Here is a 12,640-nt window from a genome sequence, read left to right as displayed (position 1 = left end):
TTAGAATAGAATGTCCACGGACTCATTCTCCCTCTCCAGCATGCAGCCTTACCTTCCCCTCTCAGGCTATGGCTACACTTGAAATTTCAAGGCTGTATGGCTATACTTGAAATTTCAAGGCGCTGCCGCAGCAACGCTTTGAAGTGCGAGTGTGGTCGCAGCGCCAGCGCTGGGAGAAAGCTCTCCCAGCACTGCGTGTAATCCACATCCTCTACGGGTGTAGCTTGCAGCACTGCGGCACTGTTCACACTGAGGCTTTACAGCGCTGTATCTTGCAGCGCTCAGGGGGGTGTTTTTTTCATACCCCTGCACGCCAAAGTTACAGTGCTGTAAAGTGCCAGTGTAGCCATGGCCTCCGAGACTTCGGGGGATTGGCACTTTTTTACACTTTGGCAACGTGCATTTGTCAGGCTAACAATGTCACTGAATTTATGTGAGCGAGGGCACATGCGCGCACACACACACACTCACAGTCTAACTTCCAGTCTTCTATCCAACGAGAAGTTGAATTCACACTGTACTCAGCAAAGACCTCGGACCAGCTCTTTGGACGTTCCACAGCATAAGAAAACATCTCCCCCTTTTCTACCTTTCCAAATAAAAGAACTGCCAAAATACTGAGCTCGCTAAAGGACATAGGTGTCCAAGCTTTTCTGGCTGGATCTCAGCACAAGAAGCCCAAAATACTTCCCGTATCCTTGAGATTCATGTTACGTTTCAGGGCATGCTTGGTTCTGTACAGCAGTCAGCCATGCATGTGTCTGGGCAGGAAACCCAGGGAGGGAAAGAAGGGGAAGCTCGTTGACTGAGGGGATGGGGTATGGAGACTTCTACCTCCACCTCTCCAGTACCAACCCAGTTTTGGTCAGCAGTGAATGACAGTCATTACTAGAGATGGATGAAATATTTCACACTCAAAGTCTTCCCATTGGAAAACATGGTTTCATCAAAGTAAAGTATTTTCCGTAGGAAAATGTCAATGTTAATAAATTTTTTCCCCATTCTCCAATCAGGGGAATCAAAATGAAAATGTCGTTTCAAGCCAACATTTGAAACCAAGGAACATTTTTCATTTCAAAATGTCAGCTCGAAATGAAAAATGGGGCTTTGACGCCTCCCATTATTTTGCTGAGATTGAAACTTTTTGGCATTTTTCATTCTGTGAAATTTCCCAATGTTTCAACTTAATGTTCCACAGCAGAAACTAATTCTAAACTCTGGGCATTTCCCATGGGACAAACCTCCCCTTTCTCTCATCACCAGCGGGTGGCTGTTGGATAGTTTGGGTGACCACAGGTTTGTGGGTCACAGCCCAGGTGTCCACCTCACACCCCAAACCACACTACAGCTGGCACTCACTGGCCTCTTGTTGGCAATCTCAGCAGAATGGCCAAACCATGAATGGGTGATGGAGACTGAACTTGCTCCTACAAGGGGTTTCGGCAGGGCAGAGGTGAGGAACGACCCTGGTGCTGTCTCTCTGCACAGTCTCTCTGCACATCTCTACTTAGATGGCCCCCTTCCTATAGTATCTGAGCACTTCCCAACCCTCATGCAGTACCCCTTAAGTCAGGTGGTACTATTATCCCCATCTTGTGTGTGTATATGTGTATATATATATATATACACATACACACACACACACACACACACAGATATCTCATAGAACTGGGAGGGAACCTGAAAGGTCATCAACTCCAGCCCCCTACCTTCACTACCAGGATCAAGTACTGCCCCAGAAGAGCCTATCTGCAAAGAGATGCTTTCAGGGCAGTTGTGATGGCTAGATTCCTAAGCATCTCCCTCAAGGACTGAACTCACAACCCTGGGTTTAACAGGCCAATGCTCAAACCACTGAGCTATCCCTCCTGTTCCAGCTGGGGAACTGAGGCCTGGAGAGAATAAGGGAATGTCTATACAAGCACTGACTGCTGTGCAAGCTGGGTTGTAAAGCTCCAGCCTGCCGTGTTAACCATCTGCCTGGACCCAGCTGACGTGCACGAGGAGCTCCCTAGTGTGCACTGACAGGTGGTGTGAAACAGTGCTGGTGTGCACCCACCCTTTGTGACTTGCTCACGGTCATACAGGAAGTCTGTAGAAGACGCAGGTCTCCCAAGTCCTAGGCTAGCACTCCGGTACTTTCGGCTAGTGCTAAAGTCACTCTGGCAGCGAAGCCCTTGAAAGGAAGGGTGAGAAAGAGGGAAGGATTCTTCGGGGAGAGGGCAGGCAGGTGGCACCACTGCCTTCAGCATTCAGCTCTCCCCCAGGGGTTTTGATGTGGGTCTGAGCATGGAGAGCCGGCTGCCTGCCACATTCTGACACACTGACTGATTTCAGATGGGCTCAGGCTACAATTTCAAAATAAACATCGTCCTCTGCTTGGCTGGGAGATGCAGGGATCAGATGGCACGATCCTATCGGAGCCGTGTTCCCAGCTAGTGGAGCAGCCAAAGCTTGATAAGCTGGGAAATTGGTCCTGTCCAGCCCCAGCGATCTTATCAGGGTCTTGCGCAGGGGATGGAAGAGGACAGCGGGGAAGAGCGCAAAGCATCTGTCACACACGGTGTCACTGAGCGTGCCCTCAATGAGCCCGCTTCCCTGCTTTGCAGCAGCTTTGTGTCTAACTCCTTGATCATTAGCAGAAGTAAATGAACAATAAAGAATTAAATATTTAATCAGGATTAAATTCACACAAAGCAAAGGAAAAAAAACAAAACCCACACAAACCCAAAGGAAAAGGGAGCTGTTAATGATGGCTCTAAGACTTGGCTTTGAATTAGGGTGTGTGGGGAAGAGCTCCTTCCCTGTCACTTGTGATAGCTAGTGTTACACTCATTCTGACTAAGGGGACAAATAAAAGCAAACTCGATTAAATTATATGAAGCTTACACAACTGTATTTGCTTTATTTAATCTGTTTTTTTTTCTCCCTTGAAACTTTTAACACTTCACTTCCCAACCAAGCCCACATACTCTCTCTTGCATTTGGAGTGCAGTATGTTTAAAATCACAGTAACTGGAGTTGGAAAAGACCAGTGCAGAATTATCCCCTGCAGTTACTTCTCCAGGGCTTTGTCATGTCTGGATTTCAATGAGGTTTCCATCCCTTCCCTTTGGAAATGATTCCACTGTCTAGCAGGTCTCCTCGCTGGGAAAGGTTTCCTGATATTCCGCCTAAATTGTCATTGATTCAATTTCAACCCTTCTCTCCTAGCAGGAAGTTCTATCCCCAGCCACCCAATTTGGCCCTTTAACTTCTGCGCACACACACACACACCCCCAGGCTAACTGAGGAAGCGATAGCAGACGGTGTGTGGTCACCGCAGACCAACTACCAAAAGCGAGGCTGAGATGGGCCAGAACACACCCTAGGAATTCCAGGCAGGGGGAGGAGGTGGAGTCAAATCCTTGCATCTGAATTTGCCCTCACAGTTTGGATCCAAATCCAAAGGGGCCTGTTTTCTGGTTCCAGCTCGGCTGTGAGAAAATTTTAAGCTGGCAAAACTCTCCCAACAGCAGCTGACCTGACATCCAACTGTATGGAGCCAAAATCTGAGGGGAATTTGGAACTGTGAGATCCAAACCACAGCCTAAGCCTAAATCCAGACCCAGACCCAAGCCTCACCTTTTAGGCCCAGCTCTAGTTTGGAAGCTTTGCCCAGTGAGCTAAGTTCGCTGGGGCTACCTAAACAGACAGGAAAGCGGGAAGCTGGCAGGTAGCACTGAGAGTAGAACAGAAACATCAGCTGCATTTTCACTGGCTTGGCTCTGTCACAGCTGGGGCATCACGGCTGAGCAATGGGACTTCAGACACATCCCCTCCTCAAAGTTCAGGGGCTCAGCTTGAAACAGAGAAAGTGAGAGGGCGGAGCCTAGAACCGCGCTGTCATGCTGGGCAACGAGGAATGCCATTGGGTAGGGCAATTTTTACAAGCAGCTCATGACCCCCCTGAAAATATTTCATTTATAACAGAAACAAAGAGACCTTTGTCCGGCAATACCTCTACACTATACATCCATATGTGTCTTATACCTCCTACTGGGCCTCAGCCCGAGAGCTGTCGCTGGGTTAACCCCACGGCTATGAGTACAGGTCCTTGTGAAGAAAATCCATCTTCTCCAGATCTCCCCAGCTCCTCCTGCCCTGCTCTGTCCCCACACCTCTCTCTCATGCACAGAGGGAAGGGCAGCACTGTCTATGGCTGGGGAGCCAGACAAGGGTTTTTCTATTTAACCTGAGTTGACAAATAATACTTCTCTGCAAGAGGCAAATAGTGAGGGGCAGAGCCCAAGATTCCCACTTTGCACCCCAGAGTTACTCAGCCAGCCCATGTGTGGCTGCTGTCACTAGCTAAGGCTGGCAACACCATGGGAAGACTCCACCAGTAAAGGGTCTGCCCTGCCCATTAGCTCACACCCAACACACAGGAGTTCATTCATCTACCTAGTACTTAGATACTCATCACCGCAGCCTCTGAGTGCCCACCTTCACTTTATCCTCACCACACCCTGCTGTCAGCCAGGCACTGCACCCAGGTGTCCCAAGTCCAAGCTGCAGGCTCCTATCCCCTAACCCATTCTGCCTGTGAGGGGGACTCACTCCCCTCTCTCACGACTGTCATCTGTTATCTCCAGGGGTGTCTGGGTTGGGGGAACATTCATGCCTGTGTCAGATCCAGGGGAGCAGAAAGGGACAATGGAATGGGTCCGGTGAGCTTGGGAATGGAGAGCCAGCAGAGGCAGCAAGATAGTTATGAACAGGCAGCCCCCTTATAGCTCTTAGTAGCAGGTTTATTTGCCAAGAATTAGCCTCTCCCCACCGAAGGCCCAAGCTGACTAAAGCCCCGGTTACAATGGAAAACGAGAAAGGGTCAGGGTCTCTCTGACCTCTTCATCTTGTGCTGTGAAGCACAGTGGGGAATGACACCTTTGTGCTGTGTGGTAACAGTACAGTGCCCCACGGCCAGGCCAGGACTGTCTGAGCCTCCTGCAAGCCTGGGGGAAGGTAGATCCATGAACACTGGGACTTTGTGGTGAAAGCCAGGATAAGTGCTCCCCCACCCCCACAACGTTGGGGGTAGGGACTAAAGGGAGCATGGGAGATAGAACTACAACCCACCCCACTGAGAGAGCCAGATAACAGTTGCAGCAGCCATCTGGGTGACAATGAATGCTGTGCATTTGCAGTTGTAAGGGGTTGATTCCCCGTAATTAATAACTCTGCATCCTGCGCCAGGGCCGATTACTTCTCCTAAACATGTTCTGAAGTCTATGTCAACATTAATTACTGTGTCTGGTCAGCAGCAAGGGGAAGCTAAGGTCACCCCACACCACTCCAATCAAGAGCAACCTTGGTACTGAGGAAAACCAGAAGCCAATTTATGTGCACTTGCATGCAGTAAATTAAGCAGACATTGTGAGGCTGGGAGGGAAGAGGGAGCTGGTATGGGGAGCAGTGGGAGATGGGACAAGATGCTCTTCTGCAGGGAGAAGCCATGGAGCTGGGAAGGTGGATGATGTCGGACAAGTCTGCTGGAAATGAGCAGCCAGTCATGCATCAAACAAACCCAACTGAATAAATCAAGTGCCATAGAAAATGACAGCGGCAATGATATTAATATAAATATTGATATTAATGTCAGTGAGTGTGGTAGCTATGCAGTGGCCTCCCTGTGCTCACGTTGACCTGCACGTGGCAAGATGCATCACAGAGGGACAAGCTGGTGTCCAAGACCATATGCTCAGGAGCTGTGGAGAAGGGGCAGCATAAATGCAGCCATGCTTGTCTTAGACAAGGAAGTGAAGCCCCTGCAGATATGCAGAGACCCTTCTTGATCATGCTGGTGGTCTCCAGGTCCCAGTTAAAAGGAAGGGCAGGTGTAGTCTGCTCCACCTAATGCAGATGAGCTGAGGCCCAGGCTCTTGCCCAGCTGACAACGTAGGCCTAGCTGGGTGAAACTTGGTCAGTGCAGCCGCAGAGGAATAAAGTGGAGTGTGGAAGGTGGCAATGCAGGTCTGTGGCAGGGAAGAGCAATCCTCTCCCCAGGTGGGAATGAAAGCACAACACTTCCCAGAGGGGAAGCGGGTGGCAAGCACACAGCCCTAGGAGTGCTATAGCTAGGCCGCAGGGTCACCCTCCTGGAGACAAGGTGAGGGATAATATGGGGACAACAGTGATGGAAGCAGCTGCTGGTTGGGTGATCTGTGGTCCCCCAGAAGGACGGGAACAGGTTGAGCCCATGCTTCAGTGCCTAGGAGAAGCCGGCTGGTGAAATGTATTATCGCTCTATGGCTGCAATGACCTTCCCACTGCAGGGCAGAACAATATCAGCAGCACAAGGGTTAGAGTCTCGGAATCACCAGCAAGAGAGATGAGCCAGGCCTGGTCAGAAGCACCAGCCCCACTCCCTGAGACCAGCACTGGATGCATCTCTACTGTGTATTTCCTAGTACGTTGTCCACTCAGAGCTTCCAGTGTGCCAAGCCAGGGGACTTCTGCCATTTCCTCAGGAGACTATTCTACAGGCCAGCAAATCTAGCGATCAGAAAAACACTCCTGCGCTTTTCTTGCTCAATGTCATCCCATTACGCCTCATTATACTCCCTCCCCCAAACTGCCCCAGACAGCTCCTCTGCTTCCTTGAGGTTTTCCCTTCACATGTCTCTAGATGGATCCACCCTCCCTCCCCTTGTCGCCATTCAGCCTCGCTATGCACTTAACTCTTCCAAACTTTCCCCTTTCTGTTGCTCTTCCCTGAATTCCCTCCAATTTGTCAACATCTATCTGGTACCACGGTACCGAGAACTGTACTGACTGCCCCAGGCACTGCCTCCCTGGAGCCGCACAGACAGGGACCGGCTCCTCTGGACTCTGGGGATGAGACAGGAACATAAGACTTGCCTGACTGGATCAGATTGGTGGCCCACCTCCAACAAAAGCTAGTACCAGATGCTTTAGAACAAAGTGAAGAAACACTAACATGGACATTTGTGGAATAACCTGACTACAGAGAAAGTTCCTTTTTAACTCTTGTCACTTAACAATATACTCCATCTGTTCTCAGTGGGGGCTGAGCGCTTTTGAAATCTGGCCCTTAGCACCTAGCTAATTGCCCTGAAGCTTGGGGGTTTATATCCCTTATAAAGATATTTTGTTCCTCTCTAACATACCTGTGGATCTTCTCATTATCCGTAGAAATAATGAATCCTACTTTGAACCCTGCTAATTTTTGGCCTCAGTGACATCTGTGCCAATGAGTTCTGCAGGTTAATGATACACTATGTTAAAAAATACAGACCAAGATTGCAATGGGTTCTTCTGCTATGCTGCACTGCAGTCCTATAAGCTCTCATCCCTCGGTTAAGGAGTCACCGGGCACCATAGCAGAGTAAACCTCTCTATCCAAGAGAGGAAACCCCAGGGCCACCCAGCTTTACCATGGGGATCCTGGAGGACCAAGAGGGAGGTTTCAGAACATTGTACATACAATCTCCTCAGTCGCTCCTGGCTGGAAAATCCAGATGTTACAAATCCAGACCCCAAGAGCTCAAGCAGAGGACACTGCATGGACAGGTTGCCATGAAGGATGCTTCTCCGTGGTCTGTAAAGAACATGGACTTTTGCCAGAATAGAGTCTCTGCCCACTGCAGCATGTTGCAATCTCCTTGAATGGGTGGCCAGAGTCACTCCTGAGCCAGTAATCTCTCCCCATCCATTGCTGAGCCCAGACCTGTGAGTTCCCATCATTCACTGAAACTTCCAAGACTTCCTCACTAAAAATGAAGGTAGAGGGTGCAACGGTGAACCCTGCAGCAGACGGGCATGAAGCGCAGCTCCCAGAGGCAGGTGTCCCAGGGTGAAGCATCACAGAGACAGACAGACACACATACACGCATTACCACACCTCCATCTCCTTCAGCACAGGATGGTCTTCTATCCCGGGGAAGAGGACCCTCATGGCGTAGGTGCGATAGTCCAGGAAGGGGATGCCAGCCCCGTCTAAGTCGTTTGTCAGCTCGTGGATGTCTGTCTGCAGTTCGGCAAAGGCTGAGATGGAAAGAGCAGAGTTGTGTTAGGGGACTAAGGGCCTGCAGGAGGTCAATAGGGGAGGTCAGGTTGGGCCCTAGAGCTACCACAATGGTGCCAGCAAAATACAAGAGCCCCACAGATCTAGAATAGTGGGAGCTGCCCTCTGTCCCTAGCACTGCTAATCAGATGGGCTCAAGGCAATTTACAGACATCAATTAGCTCAGTCTCACACCACCCTGTCAGGAGGGGCAGTGCCCTTATCTCCATTTTACACATGGCAAAGCAGACGCACAGAGAGGAGACACGACCTCCCCAGGGTCACACAGCAAATCAGTGGCAGAGCCGGGAATAGAACCCGAGAGTCCTGAAGCCTCAGCCTGTCGGCTCTAACCGCCTTTCTACTTGCACATATGTAAGAAACCTGTAGGCGGCTGTGAATGACAGGGCAGAGATGCTGGGCAAGAGAGAGGTTTAAACCACAAGAATGTTCTCATTTCATTCTGATCTAAATAACATTAGAGAGAAAAGCTCAACACAAACCCAGCACCCTGGGGTAAGAACAGGCACAGCCTGAGCTCATGCTAGACAGAGGGGGGGAAAAGGTGTCCTGTGCCTTTAATGGTACCCATGGGGGAAGGCTTTGGGGATGGGGGAATCTCTAGCACTGCATAAGAGAAAGAGAAAAAAACACAGAGAAATCAAATTAACAGCACTTTAAAGGGAGTTGGAAGCTAGGCAGAGGGTTGCAGGCTTGTCAGCCTGATGAGAAAAAACAAACGTCAGCTTGAAAGGCTCGCTATCTTATCTGTAACTAGAGGGACTAGAAAAGAGAAAAGGCAGGGAAGAGATTGCGCCTTTTAATTAAAAGCAGATCCTTTTATCTGCCAGCTGTGGAAGAGGAGACAAGATCCCCTCCACCCTCCCCTCTCTCTGTCACTATTGCCATCTACATGGATTTTTAGGTTTTTTTTCTTTTTTATTATCTCGTTTTAGGTGCCCGCTTCTCCCCCAGCCTCTGGGCTGGCTGCAGTTGGCAGGGTCACGGCCCCAGGCACTGGCTTGCGGTGATAATGGGCAATTAGGTTTTATCGGCAGGATCATAAGAGGCATTCTGTCCAATTTCGCAGCATCCTTCTGTCACATAATGAGAGACTCAAGGCCCTTTTCAGGCAGGTTTCTCTACCCTCTTTTGTCCTCTTTTACACTTTAAAAACATAAAATCCTTACCCGAAAAAATAAATCCTACTAAAAATAAGTTAAGTTCCCCCCCAACAAAGTCACTTTGCCTGCTCGGATCTCCGGTCCCATGGGTGGCTTAGAGCAGGTGAAGGTCCCTGTAGATCAGGAGCACGAGGCCCACAGCACTGGGACAAGAGGACAGATTTACCAGGCTGTTCTGTGTGCAGCAAGTTAGCACATACTGTAGGTGAGCATGAAGGTTTGCAAGCAGACATGGTGCTTGCAGAGAAGGAGACTGGGGGATATGAAAGAGAACGGAGCACACAGGAAACATCTGTCCAGTAAAGACCCTTGTGCCATAAGACCAGGATGGTGCATTGCAACATACTGTGCTGTCACTGTGGTGAGACCATACATCAGCCCTGTGTCATATATAGGGGAGTTCCTTGTCCCACGCTGGGACCAGACGCTGTTAACGAACACATCAAGGGCTAGAACAAGCCACAGCACTCAGGATAGGCACCTGCTGCCTGCAAATGCACACGCAGCACCCTATGGGAATGCAGAAGCAACCAGGGAAAGGACCTGACAACGCTGCAGAGGATGGGGGCTTTCATGGGAGTCTCTATAGAAATGAGCCTGCCTGCCTGCCTGCATGTGAACATCAATACCCTGAAGATCTGACCTGGGGGTCTTGGCTAAGCAATCATGGATGTCCATGGTACTGCTACCTCCTTCACCAAACAGTAGGGTGTGAACAGAGAGTCTTGGAGCAAACACAAGAGGAGAAACCAACAAACCAGAGGGGGCAGAGCTGGCAAGGCAGGTGAAGGGGCTGAGAGGTGGGGACAGGCTGAAGCTGGGAAGCCGTGGGGAGAGAAGCAGAGACTGACTCACCCTCCTTGCACTCCAAGGCCACGCGGGACTCCAGGTTGTCCATCTGCAGCTGCAGACGTTTCAGGGTGCGGTCGGCATCCCGGGACTTGCGCTTGTAAGCGATGAGGACGATGATGATGATGAGCAAGAGGAGGCCGCCTCCACCACCAATCCCGATGATGGCAGGCAGTGTCAGGAGGCTGTCTGAGTAGATCTGCAGCGTCCCCGGGGAGAACTCAAACCCTCCAGCCTTGATCTGAGCCGCATGGGAGGGAAAGGGCTTCACATTAGTGCTAAGGGCTGGGGGGTGGCTCGCCTCCCTGCTGAAAGGGCTCTGTGCCCCCTTCTTCCATCCACCTGCCACCCTACAGGCTGGGGGATGCTATACAAAGAGAGAACTGCAGAGCCCCCAGCCGACTCTCATATGCCCCAAAACACATCTGGGGACAGGAGGGTTTGGCAGCTGGGTGAGTCGAGGAGACTTCCCATTGGCATGGGGAAAAGGTCAAGAGTGAGTTTAGCTTGGGGGGGGGGGGGGGGTCAAGGCGCCTCTCCTAACTGAGGCAGGTTGTGATCAGAAGGGTTTTTCCTGCTGGAAAGGGGCAGGGAGGGCCTGCCACCACCACTGGAGCTCATCAGTCCCCCATGACATCCCCAGGAGCCAACTAGGGAAATGTGGTCTAGGTGAAATGACTGTCAGGGGGGTGGACAATGGAGGCTGGAAAATCATAAGAGTAGTTATCAGTGGTTCACTGCCACTGGGAGGGCTATCTAGTGGGGGCGGCAGGAGTCTGTCCTGGGTCCAGTACTGTTCCATATTTTCATTAATGACTTGGATAATGACCTGTGAGGAAAGGTTAAAAAAACTGGGCATGCTTAGTCCTGAGAAAAGCAGACTGAAGGGGGGACCTGATAACAGTCTTCACATATGTCAAGGGCTGTTATGCAGAGGACTGTGATCAATTGTTCTCTGTGTCCACTAAGGGTAAGACAAGAAGGAGCTTAATCTGCAGCCAGGGAGATTTATGTTGGATATTGGGGGGAAAGGTCTAACTCTCAGGGTAGTTAAGCTCTGGAATAGGCTTCCAGGGAGCCTATCCCTGTCACTGGAGGTTTTTCAGAACAGGTTGGACAAACACCTGTCGGGATGGCCAAGGTTTACTTAGTCCTGCCTCAGTGCAGTAGGCTGGACTAGATGACCACTTGAGGTTCATTCCAGCCCTACTTTCTATGATTCCCTCTTTAAAAGGGTGGGGGGGGGGGGAAGCGACCTTCCCTTCCCCTTTCTTGTTGGGGAGGAGGTGCATGCTGGAATGGGGTTCTCAGAAAGCAGGGACCCCCAGACCACAGGATCTGTGTCCACACAAGAGGCATGTGTCCAAGGTGTGTAATAGGAAGGTCAGATCATTATCAAGCCAGCCTGGGCAGAGCCCAGTGAGTAAAGTGAACCCTCACTTCCGAGGGGCATTGACACCAGAAGGTAGCTTGGACGAGGCCATGGGGCAGGCCGCAGAGCAGGTGCAGGGGCTACAGTGCAAGGGGCTCCTCAGAGTGCATGCAGAGCTTTAATGGGATGCAGAAGACATGCTGGTGTGTTGTCAGCGCCTGTGAGGAGCAGGCAGCGAGTTTGATGTCTCATTCAGACAACATTACAATAACAGATGGGATGTAAACTGAGTTCCCTGATGGATGAGGAGCCTGGGGGGACCGTTCTGGGTCCCTTTCAAATACACAAGGCTGCACTGAGACCCTGAGCACTGCTGCTGCTGAGCTACAACCTGACAAAGAATCTTACTTAAAGCTAACCCAGGAGCTGGGGGAAGTGAGGGGGTGGGAACCCCCTGACCATATAGCTCAGACTGAGTCTCCTGCGGCCAGTAGGGAAGGAATGGAGCTGGCAGATCAGACAGGCCCAGCCAGAGTGCGGGTAAAAATGGAGCGTGCTTATAGGGGGCTGCTTGGAGCACTCAGCCCCTCTGAACAGACTACTGGGGGTGGGGAACAGGGCACTAGGGAGGCAGGCAGTCGGGGGTTCCTCCCACCATATCTAAGCCCCTGCATGTGCACATAATCCGGTGTTGATGAGCTCTTACTCAACAGGGACCAGTGGTCAGCTGGCGCCGGGCAGGGGGCAAAAGGGGAAGGGCCCCTCCATGCTCTTCAATGTATGCCAGAAGGGGATTAACCCCTTCTGTCTCCAGGCACTGCCCCTTGCTCAGTAAAAGGGGAGCCTAAAGTCCCAGGCTGAACGTGAGCTACCGCTGGACATACGATGGCGTGTGGTCAGCCTGCGCTGTCCCCAAAGCGACCATCAGTGAGCACCGTGCCAGGTCAGGTGCCTTGGGACGCCCCCAGGAACAAGGATCTTTACAGAGCCCAGTGCCCAAGCCTGCAGAGGAACAGCACACTAGCAATGCACTCAGCTTAACAGGCTACTCTATAGCATGGGCTGAGCCAGAGGGGAGTGGCCCAGAGGAACTAGGCATGTTTAGGGTTATACCATCATCAGAAAGTTTCATTAGGTACAGCAGAGCCCCCAGCTGGAGGGGATTGAGGC

General features: G+C 51.0%; 1 protein-coding gene across 2 annotated transcripts in view; it reads right to left on the bottom strand.

Moving 5' to 3' along the window:
• The window catches only part of PLXNA1 (plexin A1), a 284,958-nt gene that overhangs the window by 52,122 nt on the left and 220,196 nt on the right, over window positions 1–12,640 (bottom strand). For both annotated transcript variants that reach the window (XM_032784344.2, XM_032784347.2), the window contains 2 exons: window positions 10,105–10,339; window positions 7,904–8,046 (listed from right to left, as the gene is read on the bottom strand). In XM_032784344.2, coding sequence (XP_032640235.1) covers window positions 7,904–8,046; window positions 10,105–10,339 — 378 coding nt within the window. The remainder of the gene's footprint in view (window positions 1–7,903; window positions 8,047–10,104; window positions 10,340–12,640) is intronic.

This window comes from Chelonoidis abingdonii, chromosome 17, assembly GCF_003597395.2.
Source record: "Chelonoidis abingdonii isolate Lonesome George chromosome 17, CheloAbing_2.0, whole genome shotgun sequence".
Classification (NCBI taxonomy): domain Eukaryota; kingdom Metazoa; phylum Chordata; order Testudines; family Testudinidae; genus Chelonoidis; species Chelonoidis abingdonii.
Note: the sequence above shows the minus strand (reverse complement) of the source record. Positions and strands in the feature narration are given on the sequence as shown.